The sequence below is a fragment of the Littorina saxatilis genome, linkage group LG12 (assembly GCF_037325665.1).
Source record: "Littorina saxatilis isolate snail1 linkage group LG12, US_GU_Lsax_2.0, whole genome shotgun sequence".
Lineage (NCBI taxonomy): Eukaryota > Metazoa > Mollusca > Gastropoda > Littorinimorpha > Littorinidae > Littorina > Littorina saxatilis.
This window is the reverse complement of record NC_090256.1, coordinates 24,372,682-24,395,644: the sequence shown is the minus strand read 5'-3', so window position 1 is coordinate 24,395,644 and position 22,963 is coordinate 24,372,682. Positions and strand designations below refer to the sequence as shown.

Below are 22,963 nucleotides of genomic sequence, written 5' to 3'. Positions count from 1 at the left end.
CAAGCATACCTGTGGGGCAGAACAAGAACTTCATGGGCTGACCCAGATGTTCATACACTTCATTAGCCACAGACACTTGTGCGTGAGCAAATGACGCAAAAGCACTTCTATCAGCCTCAGAAAGTTCTGGGTCGATGTCGTCGAACAACAAAGCAAAGGCTTTGCAACCAAATGTAGCCACCTAAAATTTTTAAAAAAAGAGGCAGATTTGAATATTCAAGAAGAAAAAAAGTTTGCTAACACAGCTGACTAGTCTGCACCATTTTCCCATACATGTAACATTCATTTAATAAGTATTTAAAACATTTGCAGATTCTGCTTTCAACTACATAACGATAATAATATGGATAATATATTTTCTATTCAAGTCTAACATAAAACAAGTCGCGTAAGGCGAAAATACAACATTTAGTCAAGTAGCTGTCGAACTCACAGAATGAAACTGAACGCAATGCAACGCAGCAAGACCGTATACTCGTAGCATCGTCATTCCACCGCTCACGGCATAGGCAGTGAAATTGACAAGAAGAGCGGGGTAGTAGTTGCGCTGGGAAGGATAGCACGCTTTTCTGTACCTCTCTTCGTTTTAACTTTCTGAGCGTGTTTTTAATCCAAACATATCATATCTATATGTTTTTGGAATCAGGAACCGACAAGGAATAAGATGAAAGTGTTTTTAAATTGATTTGAAAAATTTTATTTTGATAATAATTTTTATATATTTAATTTTCAGAGCTTGTTTTTAATCCGAATATAACATATTTATGTTTTTGGAATCAGCAAATGATGGAGAATAAGATAAACGTAAATTTGGATCGTTTTATAAAAAACATATTTTTTTTACAATTTTCAGATTTTTAATGACCAAAGTCATTAATTAATTTTTAAGCCACCACGCTGAAATGCAATACCGAAGTCCGGGCTTCGTCGAACATTACCCGACCAAAATTTCAACCAATTTGGTTGAAAAATGAGGGCGTGACAGTGCCGCCTCAACTTTCACGAAAAGCCGGATATGACGTCATCAAAGACATTTATCAAAAAAATGAGAAAAAAACGTTCGGGGATTTCATACCCAGGAACTCTCATGTCAAATTTCATAAAGATCGGTCCAGTAGTTTAGTCCGAATCGCTCTACACACACACACACACACAGACACACAGACACACGCACATACACCACGACCCTCGTCTCGATTCCCCCCTCTACGTTAAAACATTTAGTCAAAACTTGACTAAATGTAAAAAGTGCAGACCCTCCTAATCCACAAAACTCAAACAAACGAACTCAACACATCTTTGAGAACCGATGGTCTCATGCATGACCTGCAAGTTCTGAATGAAAATAAGCGCCCAGAAAGAATGAGGTTGTTCACTACTCTCGACATTTGGAGTGGCTTCAAACTGCATCCCAGACTCATATTTCTATGAACACAGTAGTTTCTAACTTTGTCATTTTTCATAAAGTTTTATAAAAAATAAAAAAATAAAAAGATCTCAGATGAAGAGACCCTGAACATGCATGACAAAGGTGTCGCTGGAGGAAGTGAGTGAAAACACAGGTAATGTCTAACCTTGTGCATTACAGTGGAACCCCCCATTTAAGATCCCCCAATTCAAGTCTTCCACTGTACTAACCTGTTCAAGCTTTCGTTTGAGGGCAACAACATCTTTGGGGTTGGAGAAGGAGATGTCAAGTCCAGGAGAAATGGCGTACACGAAAGTGACTTCATGCTCACAGGCGCTCTCGATCAGATTGGTCAGAATGTCTGCACAAAAAGTCAAGGACTCAGAAAATAATGAACACATCAAAGTTGCTGTTTCCTGGGACAAAATGCTCTGTTTTCTAACATACGTGAAGAAGGAAAACATCACAGTGTAATATCAATGTTATTGTAATTGTTAAATTCATTAGTGTACCTGTATCCCTATCTTCCATTCATGTTCCACACTTTACCTACATCATGATCAATCCACGTTTTTACATTTTGTCATCAGCATTATTTGCCCCAAACAAAAACTGACAGCTGAAATAATAATACGAATACCCGAAGACATTTTAATGTGAGGTAGATAGGCACCATTTACACAGCCTTCAACTTGATCACAGCCTTTGAACATATCAAGCAGGGATACAGAAAAACACTCGTCCGCTCAAAACACTCGTCCGCTCGCCAACGTTGAGCAGAAATTCTGCTTCGTGATTAGAAAATTGCAAATTCATCGCCAATTTGGCAAGCAGCAAGTTCGCTAACTTCTAAAGTAGCAGTGTTCAGGTTTGAACTGTACAGTTGTTCACCAGTATTACGGAGATTTAAGAAACGAAACGTTGGGACGTTTCGTTTTGAAGTTGTGGTAAACGTCATTATTTCGGGGGTCTCTCGCTGGAAAGGTGAAGGTCAACTGAAACGGAACGTGGAACGTCAAAACGCAGTCACGTTTTCCACCCCCAAAAAACGAACAATATTTCGTCAACTTTTGTGAGTATTTTTGCACACTAACAGTTTTATTTGTTGGCCATTTTATGCATTGCTAGATTCATCAACCCTTTCACAGTCTTTCAGCGCTGAGAATGTGTTCATTGGAGGTAGACAACTGTTGTGAACTGAAATATTTTGAAGGGTGCTGATCCTGGTACATTTATCCAACTTCATGGTGAGAAAGCAAATGGCGAAGCAGAAGTAGGTCATCGCATCGAATTTTTATTCTGGCTTCGTATGTGATCAGGTGCATGAATTGAAAAATGTGAAGCTCTTGTGCGTGCAATGCGAGTATGTCAATCCTTTATTGACTCGTGGAGTTGAAATTATGCCATGCCCAGTCAGCGGATCATATCCTGCCATGCCCGGCCTTTCATTCCGAAACGAAACGTGAATACATCTAAATCTTGTCTGCGGCCTATGCCGTCTCGTTACACGTTCCGTTTCGCGGGGTGACTCATTCACCAAACGAAACGAGCTGCAAAACGAAACGTGCTGTTTCTTAAATCTCGCTATTATTGCAAAATAAATCTCTGTTGCGAATAACTTCTCTTATTTGCTTACAGTGTTTGAATAAGAGTTTGTCTTAAGCTTCAACAAGAAGGGCAAACGCTCGATCGAGTCACTTTCGCAGTTCTGAATATTATATGAGGCATCAGATGGACAGGAAGAAATTGCTATTCACAACACAATACAGATGTAAATAATTTGATGTAAAGAATAATCCTATAAAGTTTGAATCAAATCCGATGAATAGTTTCAGAGATATGATATTTCAATTTTTTTCCTTCAAGACATACCTGTGACCTTGAAAAAGGTCAAAGGTCACCAAAGCAGACGTCAAAGTGTAGAGGTCACTGGGAGTCACGTTCACATAAAATTTGAGCCCGGTCACTTTTATAGTTTCCGAGAAAAGCCCAACGTTAAGTTGTGTGTTGCCGAACAGAAAAGGCTAGTTATCTCCCTTGTTTTTCTGATAACGTTCGTAAAAGGCTACAGATGTAAATACTTTGATGTAAAGAATAATCCTACAAAGTTTCAATCACATCCGATGAACTTTGTCAAAGATATAAAATGTCTAATTTTTCCTTTGACGCTGACCTGTGACCTTGAAAAAGGTCAAAGGTCAACGAAACCATCGTTAAAGTGTAGAGGTCATTGGAGGTCACGACTAAACAAAATATGAGCCGGATCGCTTTGATAGTTTCCGAGAAAAGTCCAACGTTAAGGTGGTGTCTACGGACGGCCGGCCGGACGGCCGGCCGGACAGACTAACACTGACCGATTACATAGAGTCACTTTTTCTCAAGTGACTCAAAAAGGGTTGTTTTTTTTTTAAAGAAAGACTACCTATGTGGGAAAAATATTGAAACAGTCATTGGCTAGTAAATTAAAACAGGTACCCGGCCATCGAGCAGACATCTTTGAACTTCCGCATCCCTACTAAGTTTCCAAATGAAGAAGAAGAAAAAAACACTCAGCTGTCAGTTACTGTGACAGAGTGATTATTGGCTCACGTAAGTGTAGCCTATGCGATCATAACTTTGTCTGTCTGTGCGTTTGTGCGTGTGTGTGTTTGTGCGTGCGTGTGTGTGTATGTCTGTGGTAGAAACTCTAACATTTGAAGACGTCACATTACATTGACGTCACATTATGACGTAAGAGGGTTAGACGTCACGCGAAGGAAGTACTGAAAGTCTCGGTCATTATTATTTTGAGCGCGCCGAGACTAGTTGGCAGTCGTGTCCTGTAAGTAGGCTACATGCAGACAGACAGATCTAGATCTAGTGTCTCGCTTTCTTGCACAGTTTCACCTCTGTCTGTCTGTCTGTCTGTCTGTCTGTCTGTCTGTCTGTCTGTCTGTCTGTGTCTGTGTCTGTGTGTGTGTGTGTGTGTGTGTGTGTGTGTGTGACGGAGTGATTGAGTTTGTGTTACTGTTTGTCGATTTCTTACGTGAGCCTTGATGGCTTCGCCTCTTGTTTTGTCTGTAATTATTGTGTATGTTAAATGTAACATTGTTATTGTAGATTAACTATTTTATAGTTTCACACACACACACACACACACACACACACACACACACACACACACACACACACACACACACACACACACACACACACACACACACACACACATTCACTCACTCAGTGTAATAGTCAGGGAAACAAGTTAAATGGAAAATTTCTTAAGTAAATTTTTATTTGATTAATATACTTACCCGAATCACATATAGCATTGACACAGTCTGAGATGCTAGGTACTGAAAACGCTTACCCGTCTAACATTTTTAAGGGAAGCAACCCCATCACCAAAAAAGGCTAAAATAGCCCTGGCAATGAGCCGGTACTCCGTGAGTTACCTCCCATTGGCATGACCTACGTCACTACCTCTATCACCACGAGGCTCAACCTCATACGGCTTTGAAAAAACTCAAAAACCATACGCGGGGCAGGTGGGAGGGCATAAACTATGTGATTCGGGTAAGTATATTAATCAAATGAAAATTTACCTAAGAAATTTTCCATTTAATTACATATTCTTACTCCGAATCACATATAGCAGATAACATCAACAAGGGGGTGGGAAAGAAAAAATCTAACTCACTTTAAACACCTTGCCAAAAGCTGGCCCACTGCCAAAAAGTCAAGAAGGGCCCGATGGGAAAGAGAAAACTAATTCACTCTAACCCCCTTGCCAGGGACTGGCCCACTGCCAACAAGACAGGAAAAGACCAGAGAAACTCCTGACTGACAGCCAGAGTGACTCTTACTCTTAGGCAAAACTTGGTAATGAAAACTTCAGAGAGCAAGTAAGCTGTGCCCAACTCTTCTCCGGGCCATAAAGAAAAAACGGCCTAGGAAGAGAGACGACCCCAAGTTAAAAGAACCTGAGACAATGGAGGGGAAAGACAAACTGACCCCCCCCCCCCCCCCTTTTTTCTGACAAAACCTGAGAGATACCGGTCAGCTCCAGAGAAGAGTGACCGAACTCCACACAAAAGAAGGAAAGAGAGACACCTGAGTGCAAAGTACCAGAATCCAATCCAACCATAAACAAGTCGCGTAAGGCAAAATTACTACATTTAGTCAAGCTGTGGAACTCACAGAATGAAACTGAACGTAGTCCGCCGCTAGTGCAAAAGGCAGTGAAAGTGACGAGCCTGTTTGGTGCGGTAGCGATTGCGCTGTGCTTCATAGCACGCTTTACTGTACCTCTCTTCGTTTTAACTTTCTGAGCGTGTTTTTAATCCAAACATATCATATCTATATGTTTTTGGAATCAGGAACCGACAAGGAATAAGATGAAATAGTTTTTAAAACGATTTCAGAAATTTAATTTTGATCATAATTTTTATATTTTTAATTTTCAGAGCTTGTTTTTAATCCAAATATAACATATGTATATGTTTTTGGAAGCAGAAAATGACGAAGAATAAGATGAAATTGTTTTTGGATCGTTTAATAAAAAAATAATTTTAATTACAAATTTCCGATTTTTAATGACCAAACTCACTCATTAGTTTTTAAGCCACCAAGCTGAAATGCAATACCAAACCCCGGGCTTCGTCGAAGATTGCTTTGCCAAAATTTCAATCAATTTGATTGAAAAATGAGGGTGTGACAGTGCCGCCTCAACTTTTACAAAAAGCCGGATATGACGTCATCAAAGACATTTATCAAAAAAATGAAAAAAACGTCCGGGGATATCATACCCAGGAACTCTCATGTCAAATTTCATAAAGATCGGCCCAGTAGTTTAGTCTGAATCGCTCTACACACACACACAGACAGACACACACACATACACCACGACCCTCGTCTCGATTCCCCCCTCTATGTTAAAACATTTAGTCAAAACTTGACTAAATGTAAAAACTCACAAGGAGCATATTAGTGTTCCTAACGTTCCAAGAACGTGAAGAAACCCTCACCCACCCAAAGCACACTGTACTGCTTCTCTGCGTTAGAGTTCAACCTAACCAAGGAAAGAAACGTAGTACTCCTGGGTAGTGCCAAAGAAAGAACGTCAAGAAAAACCTGACTGCAATCTTTGACATCCTCCCCCAAAAAGAATGCCAGAGAAGGGTGCCATAATCAGCAGTCTGGCTACTGTCAAAGAGAAGGTAACCAGTTATCCTCTACCCTTTCAAGCGTAAGCCGAAAGAGAAAGTACAAGGAAGAAGCTACTTACAAAAGTGCGTAAGCAACCGAAGGTGCAAAAGTCACAGAGTCGAAGCCTGGTGTGACTGGTGACCATAAACACAAGAAGGGCAAAGCCCATACGACTCACATGCTTGACCTCGACCTTTAGGGTAACTAAACCTAGCAATGACATCATACACTAAGAACTGCTTTACACATTTTTCCTACCAAAATACATGTGACCTTGACCCAAGGACAAGGTCATCCAAGGTCATGCAACACAAAGCTGTTAATTCAAGACATAGGAAGTACAATGGTGCTTATTGGCTCTTTCTACCATGAGATATGGTCACTTTTAGTGGTTCACTACCTTATTTTGGTCACATTTCATAAGGGTCAAAGTGACCTTGACCTTGATCATATGTGACCAAATGTGTCTCATGATGAAAGCATAACATGTGCCCCACATAATTTTTAAGTTTGAAACAGTTATCTTCCATAGTTCAGGGTCAAGGTCACTTCAAAATATATATACAATCCAACTTTGAAGAGCTCCTGTGACCTTGACGCAAGGTAAACCAAACTGGTATCAAAAGATGGGGCTTACTTTGCCCTATATATCATATGTAGGTGAGGTATTCAATCTCAAAAACTTCAGAGAAAATGGGAAAAATGGGAAAAATAGCTGTTTTTTAGGCAACATTTATGGCCCCTGCGACCTTGACCTTGAAGCAAGGTCAAGATGCTATGTATGTTTTTTGGGGCCTTGTCATCATACACCATCTTGCCAAATTTGGTACTGATAGACTGAATAGTGTCCAAGAAATATCCAACGTTAAAGTTTTCCGGACGTCCGGACGTCCGGACGGACGGACGGACGGACGGACGACTCGGGTGAGTACATAGACTCACTTTTGCTTCGCATGTGAGTCAAAAATGGCTAAGGCCATAGAGTCTGCAGTTAAGTCTGCTCGGAGGTAATTGAAAGTGAATCAAGAACCCAAGACCAAAAACAAGACTGGTAAGCATACACAAAAACCGTGAAGCCGACCAGTCAAAAGACTCCCGAGACAAAGAGTTCTCAGTAAAAAACTGGAAGTCTATCTCCGTGGCCCAAACGAGAGCCTTCCTGAGTATGGGCAAAAAACCAGAACGCGTCTGTCCACCTCAGACAAACTGAGGGACAGACACATAAATCAAAACAGGCAACCACCATCGAAATAGTCGCCTGTGGTAGAAAGGGTGAGTGAAAAGAAACCCGATCTAACGGAAAATCTTTCTGACTCACCTCATGCTCAGAATGAGTGTGAAGAAAGGAAGATTAAATTCCACAGAAGAATGCACCGGCAAAGCTATAGTCACCCAGCGAAAAGCTGAAGACAAAAGCATAATCCAAAGACGATCCACCCTTCAAAAATCTGCATGTAACCTCCGAGAATCTTAAGTTTGGACGAAACATCAGAACAAGTCTATTCGCGAGAGAAGGACAGAGTCGGACTCGGCGAAAGACAAACCAAAACCTCACAGTCCTACCAACCATTGGTTGCGTATAAATGCGAAAGCGCCCGAAAGGGGACCTCCCGCCATCAATAAAGTAAAGGGCGGAAGGTGGGGTGAGATCGGGAGTACTTCGGTGGAGACGGGGCTTACCATAGCTAAGCCCAGGGATCGCGTTTACGCACGATTTTTGCGTATTTGACGCATTTTAAAAGTCGCTGACGCGGTTTTTTTCGCCGCGCCGCGTAAGCCATATGCAAAAATATTGTAACTTTTTCTTGTCTTCACGCAGCGCTTTTGCTCTGACTTAATAATCACCCGATCCTGAAACTGACTATAGGGCTCGAGAAGTGACGACACACATGAAATCTGTGCGTCAAAACTAAAGTCCGTTTCTTTTTGCATCGAAGTATCGCAAACGAACGTAACGAGGGTATTACCAGATAATGTCTTGTCGGATAATGAAACAGACATTAGCTGCTCTCCCATCTCGCGCTTCCAAAAGGCGGAAAGTGTGTCTAGTCGTATTAGAGCGGGAAACAAACTCGCAAGGCCCGAAGGTTGGAGACAGCAGGGGTGTTATTCGACAGGCGTGCGCGGAGTTCGACAGGAAAACTCGCCGTATTTAGGTAAGGAGTGTCTTTAAGTCTTTCGTGCGTGTTTTGTTTGTGTCTGTACGTGTTTTCGTAGTACGCAAAAATATTGGTCCGTGACGCGTTTTTTTCGTTTCGTTGCGTATGACTTACGCGTTTTTTAAAAAGCTAGCGCGATCCCTGTAAGCCCCTCCCCCTTCCTGAAGCAGAACATATCTCGACCACAAAAAGCAAGCTGAGCTGACAGTCTGGGTTGAGCAGAGGACTGGGCCTGCTTCTAAAGAGTAGGAGTGCTCTATTTCAACCCTTGTAGAGAGAAGTCGGAGAACTGACGTTCCTAGTTCGACTCGATCCCCTAATGACCAGCGATTAGCGCCAATTGGTCAAAAATAAGATCCCTCTACTACCGGAAAAGCTCTCAAGGAGTTCCTTAAAACCTGATCCGTGATCTGCTAGTTCAAGAACAAAATCCTCCAACACCAAACCACAAGAGCATAGTGAAGAGAGGAAAGGAGCATCTGCTCTTCGTTCACCCCAAAGGCTGAACAAAGAGTGAAGACATCATCAGAAAACTGATGTCACTGAAAGTGAACACATCAAGTTGAACGGCCTAGGCCGTAACATTATGATGATTGTCTCCAAAGAGATGCAAGTTCCGAAAAATGAACGTCCTATCTCCTCTGAAGAAACAAGGATGTGTTCTGGAACCAACACAACCGAGTCTCTCATAATCTGTTAAACCAGCAGAGGAAGCAATTCCTGCGTCACCGGAAAAAGGTGACCACAGGAGAGCAAAGGACAAAAGTAAGCCGAAGCCTATGAAGCCGAAGCCAGCTAAGGCAGAGCCTGCTCCTTAACTTGCCTTGAGGAACAAGAAGAGGAACAGGAACATAAGGAATACCACTTCAGGTATGAGAAAAACTTCGCCAAACCTGCAAAAGGTGGTATGCCACAGAAGGAGACTCTTTGAACCGGAAGCAGGAATCCTCCCTCTTCGCGGAACAGAAGTCCAACACCGCCGAAGCGGCAACCAACGAGGAAGCCGAAACTGCTAATGCACCTTCCGGAAATAAAGGGAAAAACTTTCGCCAAAGCTTCAAGAGCAACCTGAACTTTGACGGCAATCCCAAATATGTTTTTTTTTAGTTTTTTTTTTTAATTCTCTTTTGGTGATTTTTTTTATTTTTTTTTTTTACATACAATGATACATATAATTCTGTACATTACAGGACATCACTTAACCAAAAGGACAGATCCATATAACCGAAAAACACTTGAACAATTACAACATACATGGGGTGGGAGGATGGGTGGGGGGGGGATGTTCAGAGCTTGGTGGTCGCAGTATCAGAAGGTTTTGAAAAAAACTAAAAAAACAAAAAACAAAATATATATATAAAGGGGTTACATCAAAACATGCATATACAGGCGCCAATCCTTGTAAAATTTATCTACTGTATTATTTACAACTGCGTTATACTTTTCACAAATAAATCTTTGCTTCAAATTTCTACTAAACGTCTGAAAATGAGGGGTCTTTTTGTTCATTTTGGAAATATATACATGGTGTTTGGCACAGATTACTAACACATCAAAAGCTTTATCGGTGACAACATTGTTCGCAACTCCAAGAAGAACCAGTTCTTTAGACAGTTTTAAATTGTCACAATGGGTGCAGTTCGCCTTTAGCCAATTTACAAATTCTATCCAAAAAGTCTGCACTTTATCACACTCCCAAAACATATGTAAAAGGGTTTCTTCATTTCTACCACAAAATGTACACAATGACGTATCCACAATTTTTCGCAAAAATAGAAACCGTTCTGTGGGCAAAATTCTGTACAATAGTCGGTACTGGAACCATCTCAGACAAGTGTCTTTTGTTGTTTTAAAAACATGTTGAAAGATAGCCTTCTTATCTAACAAACAGTCTAAGGATTCAGACCATTTTTGGATACATTTTGGGACCGTAACATGTTCATTCAGCTTTTTGTAAATAAGTTGTGTCTTGCCTTTACAAATACATTTCCACACATTGGGCTCTGTCATAATAAAATGTTTATCAAATTCTAAGCCGATTTTTCTCTGATATTTTTTAACAGCCTGGATTACACCTTGGTACAATACAAAATCTCCTCGCACATTTGGATATTTAATTTTAAATGCATTATAGGATAAGTATCCATTTTGTCCCAAAATATGACCAATCTGAGCAATTCCATTGTCGATCCAGTTTTGAATGTACACTGTCTTTTTATCTCTGCGAATATTAACATTATAATGTAAACATTCTGATACAAAATCGTTAAAGGTTGTAGGGTCACATTTTCCGTGTAGTTTCTTATAATGTTTAAAAACATCGGTCCAAAACGGGTTTTCTATTCTCTGCATCAAAACATTTGCAAATTCCTCTCCTTTCGTATTAATTGTTATAACAGATGGACATGCTTTAGCCAATAATCTTGATATTAATCCAGTAAGACCAACAACTCTTTTTAACCAAACAATTTTTAGAGATGACAGAAAACTTTTCACGTCAACCATCTTTAATCCTCCATCTTCATAGGATTGGTTGACCGTAGTTCTTTTAATTTTATCTCTTTTTCCATCCCAAAGAAATTTGAAAAAAATATTATTTAACTCCATCATAAACTGTTCGTCTGGATCAGGTAAATTCGTAAACAAATGTGTCAATTTGGAGATAGCCAAGGTTTTTAGGACTGTTATTTTACCAAAAGGTGTCAGGTTCCTTCTGGTCCATGAATTCAGAAGTTTTTGAATTTCCTTTAACTTATTTTTATAGTTAAGAAAAACAACCTCGGATACATTTACTGAGAAAATAACACCAAGTGCTTTAAAGTTATCCGGGTTCCAGGTAAAATTCATATCAGGCAAAAATCTTCTTTTGCAAAACTTTAAAGGTCCTAACCAAACTACATTTGTTTTATCATAATTCATTCTCAGACCTGATAGTGATGCAAAAAGTTGTAACACTTTTATACTTTCGCAAAATGATTGCTCTGTACCATCAAGAAATAGACTGGTATCATCGGCGAATTGTGACAATAAAATATTTTCGCCAAGAATATTCATACCACAAATCTTTTTGTTCTGGCGTACCATAAGAGACAATATTTCGGCACAAATCAAGAATAAATAAGGTGACAGCGGATCCCCTTGCCGGGTGCCTCGACCTACGTTAAACCATGCTGAATACCGACCATTAACTGAAACACAGGACTTAATTTTGCAATAAAAAGTAAAAATCCATCGTTTCATGTCATTTCCAAAGTTGAATTTGCTCAAAGATTTTTCAATAAATGACCAGGCAACACTGTCGAAAGCCTTTTCAAAGTCGACCATCAAAAGTAGGCCAGGTATATTATGTTTATTTGAGTAGAACAGGGTATCATATATTAATCTGACGTTTTCACCAATATATCTTCCCTTCAAGAAGCCTTTTTGATCATCATGAATCAAATTTGGCAAAACACGTTTAAACCGTTCTGCAATGCACGTTGATGCAACCTTATAAACCGTATTTAGCAGAGTAATTGGTCTCCAATTTTTCAAAAGTGTTTTATTTTTTCCCTCCTTTGGAATACATACTATAACGCCCTGTCTCTGAGTCACTGACATTTCTCCTTTCTCAAATCCACAATTTATAGACCGTAACATAAACTTTCCTAAGTCGGAATAGAAAAACTTGAAGAATTCCGCAGTGTACCCATCTGATCCTGGGCTTTTGTCGTTGTTTAATTTTTTAACAGCTTTGAGTAGCTCACATTGAGTAAGTCTACCTTCTAATTGTTTACTCTCATCATCTGTTAATACAGGATGAGCAAGGTTTTCATCAATCTCTTGATTTACCAGTTCGGCTTCTCTTGAAGTATATAACTCCTCGTAAAAAGTCTGTGCTTCTTTAACAATCAAGGCATTATCATGAATAACTTCACCATCTTCTTTCTGCAAAAAACACATGGACTTCTGGACAAACTGTCTTTTCTCCAAATTACAAAAATATTTTGTATTTTTTTCCCCTTCTCCAATCCACTTAGCACGGGATCTAATTATCATACCATCCACTTTTTTCTGTCTTATTTGACTTAACTCCTGTCGTGTTTGCTCTAAAAGTTGTATATTATACTCTGTCAAATTGCTTTCCAAAGTGTATATTTGAGAAAGAAGATCTTTTTCTTTTCTGTTATTTTCCTTTTTTTTATATGAGGAATATGAAATGCATTTACCTCTTATTTCCATCAATAACATCTCAAAAAACAACTGATCATCAATCAATAACTGTAAATCATCATCGTCAATCACATCAATATTATCCACATTATAAACAGGTAAAGCATATTGTATCTTTACATCAACAATAACCTTCTTCACTATATTTACAAATTCCATATCTGTCAACAGTGAATTATTAAACTTCCAAAAGGGTCTATCACGTTTAACAACATCAGTTCTAAAACTTACACCAACAATTGAGTGATCAGAATAATAACCTGGTGTAATATCAGCTTTCACAATCTCAAAACCTAACTGCTCTGACACAAGAAAATAATCAAGTCTGCTTCGCTGCGAACTATGGAACCGCCTCCATGTATACTGTCTCACATTAGCATGTAAGGATCTATATATGTCAATGAGATCATACTGCTCCATAAAATCGACAACTTTTCTCCTACTATTGACTTTATAAGATTTGGCCGGGTAGTTTGTATCAACATTGGGGTTTATAACAACATTCCAATCTCCTCCGATAATAATTAACTCATTATCCATCTGCACAATTGTCTCAAACAGTTTATCAAAAAAGGCAGGACAATCAGCATTACTTGGGCCATAAACATTTGCAAGGGTCAGACGTTTTTTCAAAAATTCAATATCAATCAAAACATACCTTCCATCATCATCTTTGACAATATTATGAATCTTATAATCAAAATTATTTTTAAACAATACAGCAACACCTCTACTTGCAGAATCATTACCAGCAACAATACATTCATAGCCCCACTGTGACCTAATCAAATTTTCTTGGTGGCTTTTCCAGTGAGTTTCTTGTAGTAAGAAAACATTTCCATTCTGCTGTCTTAAAAAATCAAACACATCTTTCTTTTTCTTGAAGTCTCCAAGTCCATTTACATTAAAGGAACAAATTTTTAACTCTTCATGGACTACCATTGTGATCAAACACAAAAACCATTATACTTTTTCATCCAAATAACTATATTGATCAAGCGCAAGAAGTGTATTGTAGGCCTTCCTTTTGAAAGAAGGGGGCATGTGGTACAGCAAAAACAGGGTCTCACAAGCAAACAGGGAGGAAACATGGCAAAAGCATCAACTTGGGTGTCACAGTGTAGCTCCTGTAGGCATGCATTGTACAAAAAGAAGTCCTGACCACATTCAACACAAAATACACGCATTACTTGAGTGGAGCATCAAGTAAAAACATCCGCATGGCTCGTATTGTGCTATCAACACTAACAGTGACTTCAACCAAATACATGCATGAAAGCAGCCATTTCTCACAACTCGAGCAGAAAAGCACAGCAACAGGTCGAGGTGGTAAAAGCGACAACACCAGGACCAGGAGTTTAAAAAAATTGTAAACATTGGGAGACAGCACACAAAAAACAGTAGTGACATACAACCAAACTCTGGACGATACGTCAGCGAACAAACAGAACCATTAATATTCGACACAGGCATGAGAATTATAGAACCATACATCCAGCATAGTGATGATAATAGACACAGCATAGAAACGCGACCACCAGCTCAACACACTAACAGGGGCACGAAGGGGGGGCAAACAACACAACACGAATGACACGAATACCAAGCAACAGAAAGAACAAGCACAAACGGAACAAAAGTTACAACATAGACTGAAAACAAAACACATACTATTCTTGTGGGTCTTTCGCTTGGAACCACGTGTCCAGGTAGGTCCAATTTGCCCGAGTTCCAGTGACACAACAAAGTTTGTCAGTGCTCCGACAGTCCGCCGGCTAATACAGTACACATTCCCAGCTGGGTTGAGCACGGGCAGCTGATTGGCTTATATGTTTGTTCGCTAGCCACAGACTGAACATCAGAGTGGTCAAGCGAAAGACAAGGCCGAAGGCCAAAAGTGGTTTGGAAGAAAAGGAAGCGACTAGACTAAAACTAGCTCTAAACGTCGGCTTCTCCCCAGCTAGTTTTAGTCTAGTCGCTTCCTTTCAGTCAGTATGACTGACTCGGTTAAGAAAGACAAAAAGGCGTCCAACGCAAAACATTTTACTGAACACGCAAGTCCAAAAGGACAAAGAAATCAGTACAAAACAACAGTTATCGTCAGAAACGACGACATAACCAAGCTCGCCAACCACAAAAGCCGGCAAGCAAAGGCTTAACACCACTTAAAAGCAAGTCAGACAAACTGACCAACAACAAAAATGGCGACAACACAAAAAACACTGAAACAAACACGTCCGAAAGGACAGAAATTCAGCAAAGAAAAAACAGTTCTCGTCAACAAACGACGAAAATAAACCAAGCTCGCCAACCACAAAAGCTGGCAAGCAACGGCTTAAAAACATTTTGTTCTACGTCAGCCAAGTTGACAACAACAAAAATGGCGACAAGACAAAAACAGCTACTGAAAACACAAGTCCAACAAGAAGAGCAAACGCTCGATCGAGTCACTTTCGCAGTTCTGAATATTATATGAGGCATCAGATGGACAGGAAGAAATTGCTATTCACAACACAATGAGTCACGTTCACATAAAATTTGAGCCCGGTCACTTTTATAGTTTCCGAGAAAAGCCCAACGTTAAGTTGTGTGTTGCCGAACAGAAAAGGCTAGTTATCTCCCTTGTTTTTCTGATAACGTTCGTAAAAGGCTACAGATGTAAATACTTTGATGTAAAGAATAATCCTACAAAGTTTCAATCACATCCGATGAACTTTGTCAAAGATATAAAATGTCTAATTTTTCCTTTGACGCTGACCTGTGACCTTGAAAAAGGTCAAAGGTCAACGAAACCATCGTTAAAGTGTAGAGGTCATTGGAGGTCACGACTAAACAAAATATGAGCCCGATCGCTTTGATAGTTTCCGAGAAAAGATATAAAATGTCTAATTTTTCCTTTGACGCTGACCTGTGACCTTGAAAAAGGTCAAAGGTCAACGAAACCCTCGTTAAAGTGTAGAGGTCATTGGAGGTCACGACTAAACAAAATATGAGCCCGATCGCTTTGATAGTTTCCGAGAAAAGTCCAACGTTAAGGTGGTGTCTACGGACGGCCGGCCGGACGGCCGGCCGGACGGCCGGCCGGACGGACGGCCGGACAGACTAACACTGACCGATTACATAGTCACTTTTTCTCAAGTGACTCAAAAATGGACAGAATTCAGCAACTACAAGCAAAAAATTCCAGTCAAACGAAAGACAAAAGAACGAGCTCACCAACTACAGGAGCCAGCAAGCGGGAAGACAGGTAAAGTGGCCGGCAGGTGTCAACAAACACCCGAGGAAGCCACAGGAGCGCAAAAATCAGACGTCCTACTCTCAAGGACTGAAAAAGTCGTATGAGGTTGAGCCACGTGGTGATAGAGGTAGTGACGTAGGTCATGCCAATGGGAGGTAACTCATGGAGTACCGGCTCATTGCCAGGGCTATTTTAGCCTTTTTTGGTGATAGGGTTGCTTCCCTTAACAAGAAGAGCAAACGCTCGATCGAGTCACTTTAGCAGTTCTGAATATTATATGAGGCATCAGATGGACAGGAAGAAATTGCTATTCACAACACAATGAGTCACGTTCACATAAAATTTGAGCCCGGTCACTTTTATAGTTTCCGAGAAAAGCCCAACGTTAAGTTGTGTGTTGCCGAACAGAAAAAGCTAGTTATCTCCCTTGTTTTTCTGATAACGTTCGTAAAAGGCTACAGATGTAAATACTTTGATGTAAAGAATAATCCTACAAAGTTTCAATCACATCCGATGAACTTTGTCAAAGATATAAAATGTCTAATTTTTCCTTTGACGCTGACCTGTGACCTTGAAAAAGGTCAAAGGTCAACGAAACCATCGTTAAAGTGTAGAGGTCATTGGAGGTCACGACTAAACAAAATATGAGCCCGATCGCTTTGATAGTTTCCGAGAAAAGTCCAACGTTAAGGTGGTGTCTACGGACGGCCGGCCGGCCGGACAGACTAACACTGACCGATTACATAGTCACTTTTTCTCAAGTGACTCAAAAATGTTAGACGGGTAAGCGTTTTCAGTACCTAGCATCTCAGACTGTGTCAATGCTATATGTGATTCGGAGTAAGAATATGTAATTGAATTACTCTTGTGTGTAGTTTTATAAGCCGATGGCAGTAAAGTATTTTAGGTATTTTCCTGTTGGACTGGTTTGCGGACCAAACCAGGCAACCGGCTAACTGTGAACTTTTTGTATTTTATCTGTAGCAGACGAGTTTTGCTGCGGGATGGATGTATCGCTTTTGTAATGTAGAATACGCACCAATCAGGAGCGTACAGCAATCCTTTTGTCATAAGCTTACTGCGCATGCGTGATTATTGACATTAACAACGGAACTAGAGAATGGAAGACATGAACAATCAATAAAGAATCTAGAAAACCAACGTGACTGCCGTTTTCCTGCGTGATTGATGCGAGCCTCTAAACGAACTCCACAGAAAGTTCAGCAAGGTTACATTACAACCACCTGTGCAGCCAGATCAGCAACACCTTTAAATCCCTAAACACAAACACATGACATCACAGCTGCTCACCGGCTTCCTCCACTGAGTAGAGGTCCCTCCAGTGAGCTCTGTGCTTGATGTCATCCTTGGGAGCATACATGTAAGTGTTCAGCCCCATCTTCTGCATCCTACAACACAAAATCAACGCCATAAAGTCATTCAAAGTTAAACTTGTACTGGTAGAAAGCAAGCAGACACACATGCAAAAGACACATACACAAAGAGAACAGCTAACAGAACTGTGTAGATTTTTTACACCTCCTTGGAAGTTGGAGGCCTTTGAAGAAACCAACTGACATGAAGTTTTCAGCGATTTGAAATTTGAAATCTTACCATCTCCTTAACAGAGGTCACATGCAATGCATACTAAGCTAAGTTCCGTATTTGTCTAAATTATTTGCCTGTCTGTCCACTATAAAGACTATTGGGTCAATGTACTTCTGAATGTCTTGTTTTGTCAACAAGTAAAAATTCTAACAACTAACCTTTCTTGTGTTTTTTTTAAATTTTTTGTTTAAATGTGTTTCACTGACTCAGGGACTGTCAACATGTAACTTAAGGAAATTTCTGCCCAGTCTGAAAATACTCACCATGCAAACAGTATTTTCCTTTGTTCAGCACTCCAAGGTAAGCCATAGAAACCTGCACAAAACATTGATTTTAATTTAACGCACCCATTTGTAGAGCTCTCAGTCTCAGTTTACCTACTTTAACATTTTAGCAGCATGGGAATTTGATAATTATTGATTTGCATGCACATTGACAATACCATCAAACAGAAAAGGCTAATTAAGGCACTACCAGGGTCTGCACATATAATCACCTGGGAGGTCGAAACAATCTGACTTTAACCTTTACACTGACACATAGCAGGATTCAAACTCCAGATCTTTAAATTGGAAGACGGAGACACTACGGTGACTACCAACAAGCTAATAATGATTAAGTAGAAGTGCAATGCCAAGGCACTGCATAAACCCAGCGATGGACAAATTCTCTCTCTCTCTCTCTCTCTCTCTCTCTCTCTTCTCTCTCTCTCTCTCTCTCTCTCACATACACACACGAGTACAGACTCAGGCATGCACACGCGCGCGCGCGCACACACACACACACACACACACACAGTAACACTAACACATGTGCACAAAATGAACACACACACCCCGCGAGAGAGAAAGACTGCAGGGAGGCATGACGTCATGATGCATTAACTGACGTCAAAGACTTTCAACTGTGACGTAATCTTCTTACGCGAGCTTTATCCATAGACTTGGAAACTACGGAATTTCTACCCGGCCAAAGCGGCCTTGGGTGGCGTTTGCTAAAAAAAATGGGGGCGCCTATTGTACCCACCGTATTTTAGTTAGTATGTTCCCAATTTTTGGTGAACTTCCATACCCAACTGCAGCACTTAATCGGTCACTAACTGACTAAGAATCCTTCTTTATCATGTATTATCGGTTTGAACATTTCTCAAGTCGATTACAGGGCCTCACATCCACGTCGGACATCGGACACATGAGGATATTTTTTTCAAATGTCCTATACATTTTTCATGCAGGAGGACAAATGTCCTATTGTTTTTGTCACAAAGTGGTCAATGTCCGATTATTCTATCATTTGATCCGGACATCGTCAGTACTTCTCAATTTACAGTAGTTTGAATGCTAATTTATCGATGTATTGCGAAGCGATGTGTAGCAGACGAAATTAGACACTTTGTGCCTCTAGTACCAAAGTTTCCAAGGCTCGCAACTCGGAATGCTCGAAGCCAGTTGAGAGTTGCCTCCCTTCGCGCTTTCCCCGAAAATAACAAACATGCCGCCTAAACGAAAACTGATCCCAGAAAAGGGACAGAAGAAATTACACTTCAAGTCCCTTCCCTCATCATCTGTCAGTAGCACGGAAACTGAGCTTCCTCCAGCCCCAGAGCAGTTAGAGAGAGCCCGATTGCCCAGGTGAGAATGTCGATCGCGATAGTCAAACATCGGAGCCGAAGAAAGACACTACCCCCTCCCTTACCCCCACGCGTAACTTCGTCTCAAGCTTGATGGGGCCAAAGGATGACATTCACAAGTCACAGTGGGTGGTGAAGGTTGTTGAAAAGTGGACATCCACGAGGAAGCGAATGCTCTTCAGCAAAAGAAAGGAACCAGCATAGTAGTTGAAGTTCAGAGACAGAAACACTGCACTGACTCGATGTAATTTATTTTATATTTTCTGTGACCTTTTTGCCAAGAAAAGTATTTTTGTTCTTTTACCCTCGTGCCAAGAAACTAGTCAAGTTTAATTATATTTACGTTTTGTTACGGGAAAAAAATGTCCTATTGATTTGTTTTTGTTCAGGACAAATGTCCTATCACTTTTACATTGGCCAGGACATTTGTCCTATGCTACCTCTCATGGATGTGAGGCCCTGCGATTACAGTATAGCGTTCGCAAAGGCTCACATCCACGTCAGACATCGGACATACACGGATACTTTTTTCAAATGTCCTGTACATTGTTCATGCAAGAGGACATATGTCCTTTTGTTTTTGTCACAAAGTGGTCATTGTCCGATTATGCTTTAATTTGATCCGGACATTGTCAGTACTTTCCTATTTATTACAAGCTAAGTTATCGATGTTTTGCAAAGCGATGCGTCTCTCCAAGCAAATGAAACTTGGGGAGACTTTATGTGCTTTTTATAGAAAAGAGCTTCCAGGGGTCACAACTCTGAATGCTTCAATCCGGTTGACAGTTGCCTCCCTTCGCGGTTTTTCTCTCTCGAAAAAGCAACATGCCGCCGAAACGAAAATTGGTGCCAAAAAAAAGGCCAAAAGCGTTTGTAATTCAAATCTCTGCCCTCATCAGCGACTAGTACCACTGAAACTGAGCTACCTCCGGCTTCTGAGCAGCCAGAGCCAGATGAAAACGTCGCTCTAGAAAGTGAAACTTTGGCGCCGAAGAAAGACGTTACCCCCTCCCCCACCCCCGCGTGGCTTCGTTTCAAACTGGCCGACTTCATTCCCATGGGTGTTCTGTTACCTTTTTGCCAAGAAACTAGTCAAGTTTAATTAAATTTACGTTTTGTTGCGAAAAAAAGTCCTATTGATTTATTTTTGTTCAGGACAAATGTCCTATCACTTTTGCATTGTCCAGGACATTTGTCCTATGCCACCTCTCATGGATGTAAGCCCCTGCGTTCGTGGGATACCTCCAGCTTCGCTGGGATGAATAATAATATGTGCTTGTCTCTCTCTTAGTCTTACACACACACACATCCGCACACCGTGATGACAAAAACTGTACTGGTATACACTGTGACAAGTGCAGCACTGAGCACCAATGATTGGCGCAAAATGGGCTGCACCCAACAGAGAAGTGGGTCACTGCCAGTGCCACTGGGTGCTTCATTGTTATACTCATAGAAAGCACAGCACTTACGACATGATACTGATAGTATTGGGCTGCACTCATGAGTCTGTATGCGAGACTGTGTAAGCCAGCACTCAAATGTGGCCCTGGCAGTGACACTGACAGCATGATAATATGCACAGATCAAGAATCAGAATTCTGAACACTCAAAGAGTCAGTTATATATTAATAACAGTTAACACCAATACATACGTGAACTAGAAAACAAGTTTGTAATGTAACATTGATCAGAAATCAAGGCATAATTTATGCTAATAAATTCACATACATGTACATCTATGAATCTGCCTTTTCTGTTGCTTGGAACGAGTATCTTTTATTTAGTCATACGTGTTACTGTTATCACTATCCGTCGTTTGACTTGTACATTATACACATTTTTAGGTTGGGAAAAGAGGCGAAGTTCCAAGCACCATCCAGACAGTTTCAACGCATACTTGGGCCCGGCGAAATAGATAGTGTTTTAAACAAATACCCTGACCCTTGGTAGACTGCCCCTTTGTTACCTTCCCAGTCAATTCCAAATAAAATAGTTACAATATTAATTAATCGACTAAAGTGACTGCGCATGCATTTTTTTGCGGTCGCCATTTTGACAGGTTCTGCAAAGAACATCCTGTGCCTCTTCCGAGTCTTTACCTTCAACAACACCGAGAGTGAAGTCATCCTTTCTTCTTGTTTCGGTTGAATCTGCACCCGTCATGACCTCCTCAAACTTTGCGCGATTTCGCTTCGCACACTTGCTTATTAAAGAGCCTATCGTTTTAAACAATGAACTAATAGCTGCAGACCAAAACAAATTAGGAAAAAGCAACTGCGCATGCGTATTGAAATTTGAAGGTCTGAATTGTCGCCCTTGATGAGTCGAAAAACTAGAAAATTCCAAAATGCAGGGTGTACTATGAACAATTCTCAGTCATTCAAGCAACAAAGTAAGTCTTTCACGTCTTAGTTTCTTATGCTCGCTGAATGTGTAAATGAAAATGCGTAGATGCTTCATAAAAAAAAGTATTTTTTTTCCTTTTTTTTAATTTTAAATAATAAATACAAAATTATGATAAAAAAAAAAACTCAACTGTACTTTCACCTGATACACACTGTAGCTGAGGTGAATATTTATGTAAATGCTTCAGAATGCATTCGTCGAGACCTTCTAGATCATTTCAGTTGCAAAACCATGGTTTACTTTCTGTAGCACCACATAAGTATTTAACTACTTATTGAAAGTTAAAACCCACACAAATATATTGAAGCACACACACACATACTGTGAAAAAAAATGCACGGGTTCTTTTTACATTTAGTCAAGTTATGAAATCCCCGAACGTTTTTTTCATTTTTTTGATAAATGTCTTTGATGACGTCATATCCGGCTTTTCGTGAAAGTTGAGGCGGCACTGTCACGCCCTCAGTTTTCAACCAAATTGATTGAAATTTTGGTCAAGCAATCTTCGACGAAGCCCGGACTTCGGTATTGCATTTCAGCTTGGTGGCTTAAAAATTAATTAATGACTTTGGTCATTAAAAATCTGAAAATTGTAAAAAAAAATAAAAATTTATAAAACGATCCAAATTTACGTTCATCTTATTCTCCATCATTTTCTGATTAGATAGATAGATAATTTATTGCCAAGTGTACAATACATGAATGAACATAAAAAATACATGAGGAAAGCAGCTTGCTGTGTGATAAAAACAAAAATAAATAGCATTCATACATCACTGGCGCATAGCATCATACATACAAGGGTAAGACAATTTGGTATCACAGTAACTAATACGTACACTATACAGACATGGTGAGAACTATGAAACTCTAAGAGCTATCGGAACCCCTAGGACCCCCCCACCACTCCCCCCCCCCCCCTCTCCAACCCCTGTTCCCGCACTGGTAACATACATCCCTCCCCCCCCCCTCCCCTCCCCCCGCCGTCCCACAATAAAAGTACGCAGAATAAGATAGGATCCCCCCCCCCCCCCCCCCCACTATCAACTGCTGTAAGAACTGAACATGTTCCATACTGATGAGATGTACAAACAGCACATAAAAATAAACTC

At 40.3% G+C, this 22,963-nt stretch overlaps 1 protein-coding gene across 2 annotated transcripts in view; it reads right to left on the bottom strand.

The window, feature by feature from the left end:
* LOC138981583 (protein O-GlcNAcase-like) overlaps window positions 1-21,740 on the bottom strand; it is a 39,124-nt gene extending 17,384 nt beyond the window's left edge. For both annotated transcript variants that reach the window (XR_011460662.1, XM_070354550.1), the window contains exons 1-5: window positions 21,545-21,740; window positions 18,076-18,127; window positions 17,516-17,613; window positions 1,639-1,769; window positions 10-181 (exon numbers count right to left, since the gene is read on the bottom strand). Coding sequence is in view for 1 of the 2 variants with exons in the window: in XM_070354550.1 (XP_070210651.1) it covers window positions 10-181; window positions 1,639-1,769; window positions 17,516-17,613; window positions 18,076-18,127; window positions 21,545-21,608 (517 nt within the window). In the remaining variant the exon portion in view is untranslated. The remainder of the gene's footprint in view (window positions 1-9; window positions 182-1,638; window positions 1,770-17,515; window positions 17,614-18,075; window positions 18,128-21,544) is intronic.
* Window positions 21,741-22,963: the final 1,223 nt, after the last annotated feature.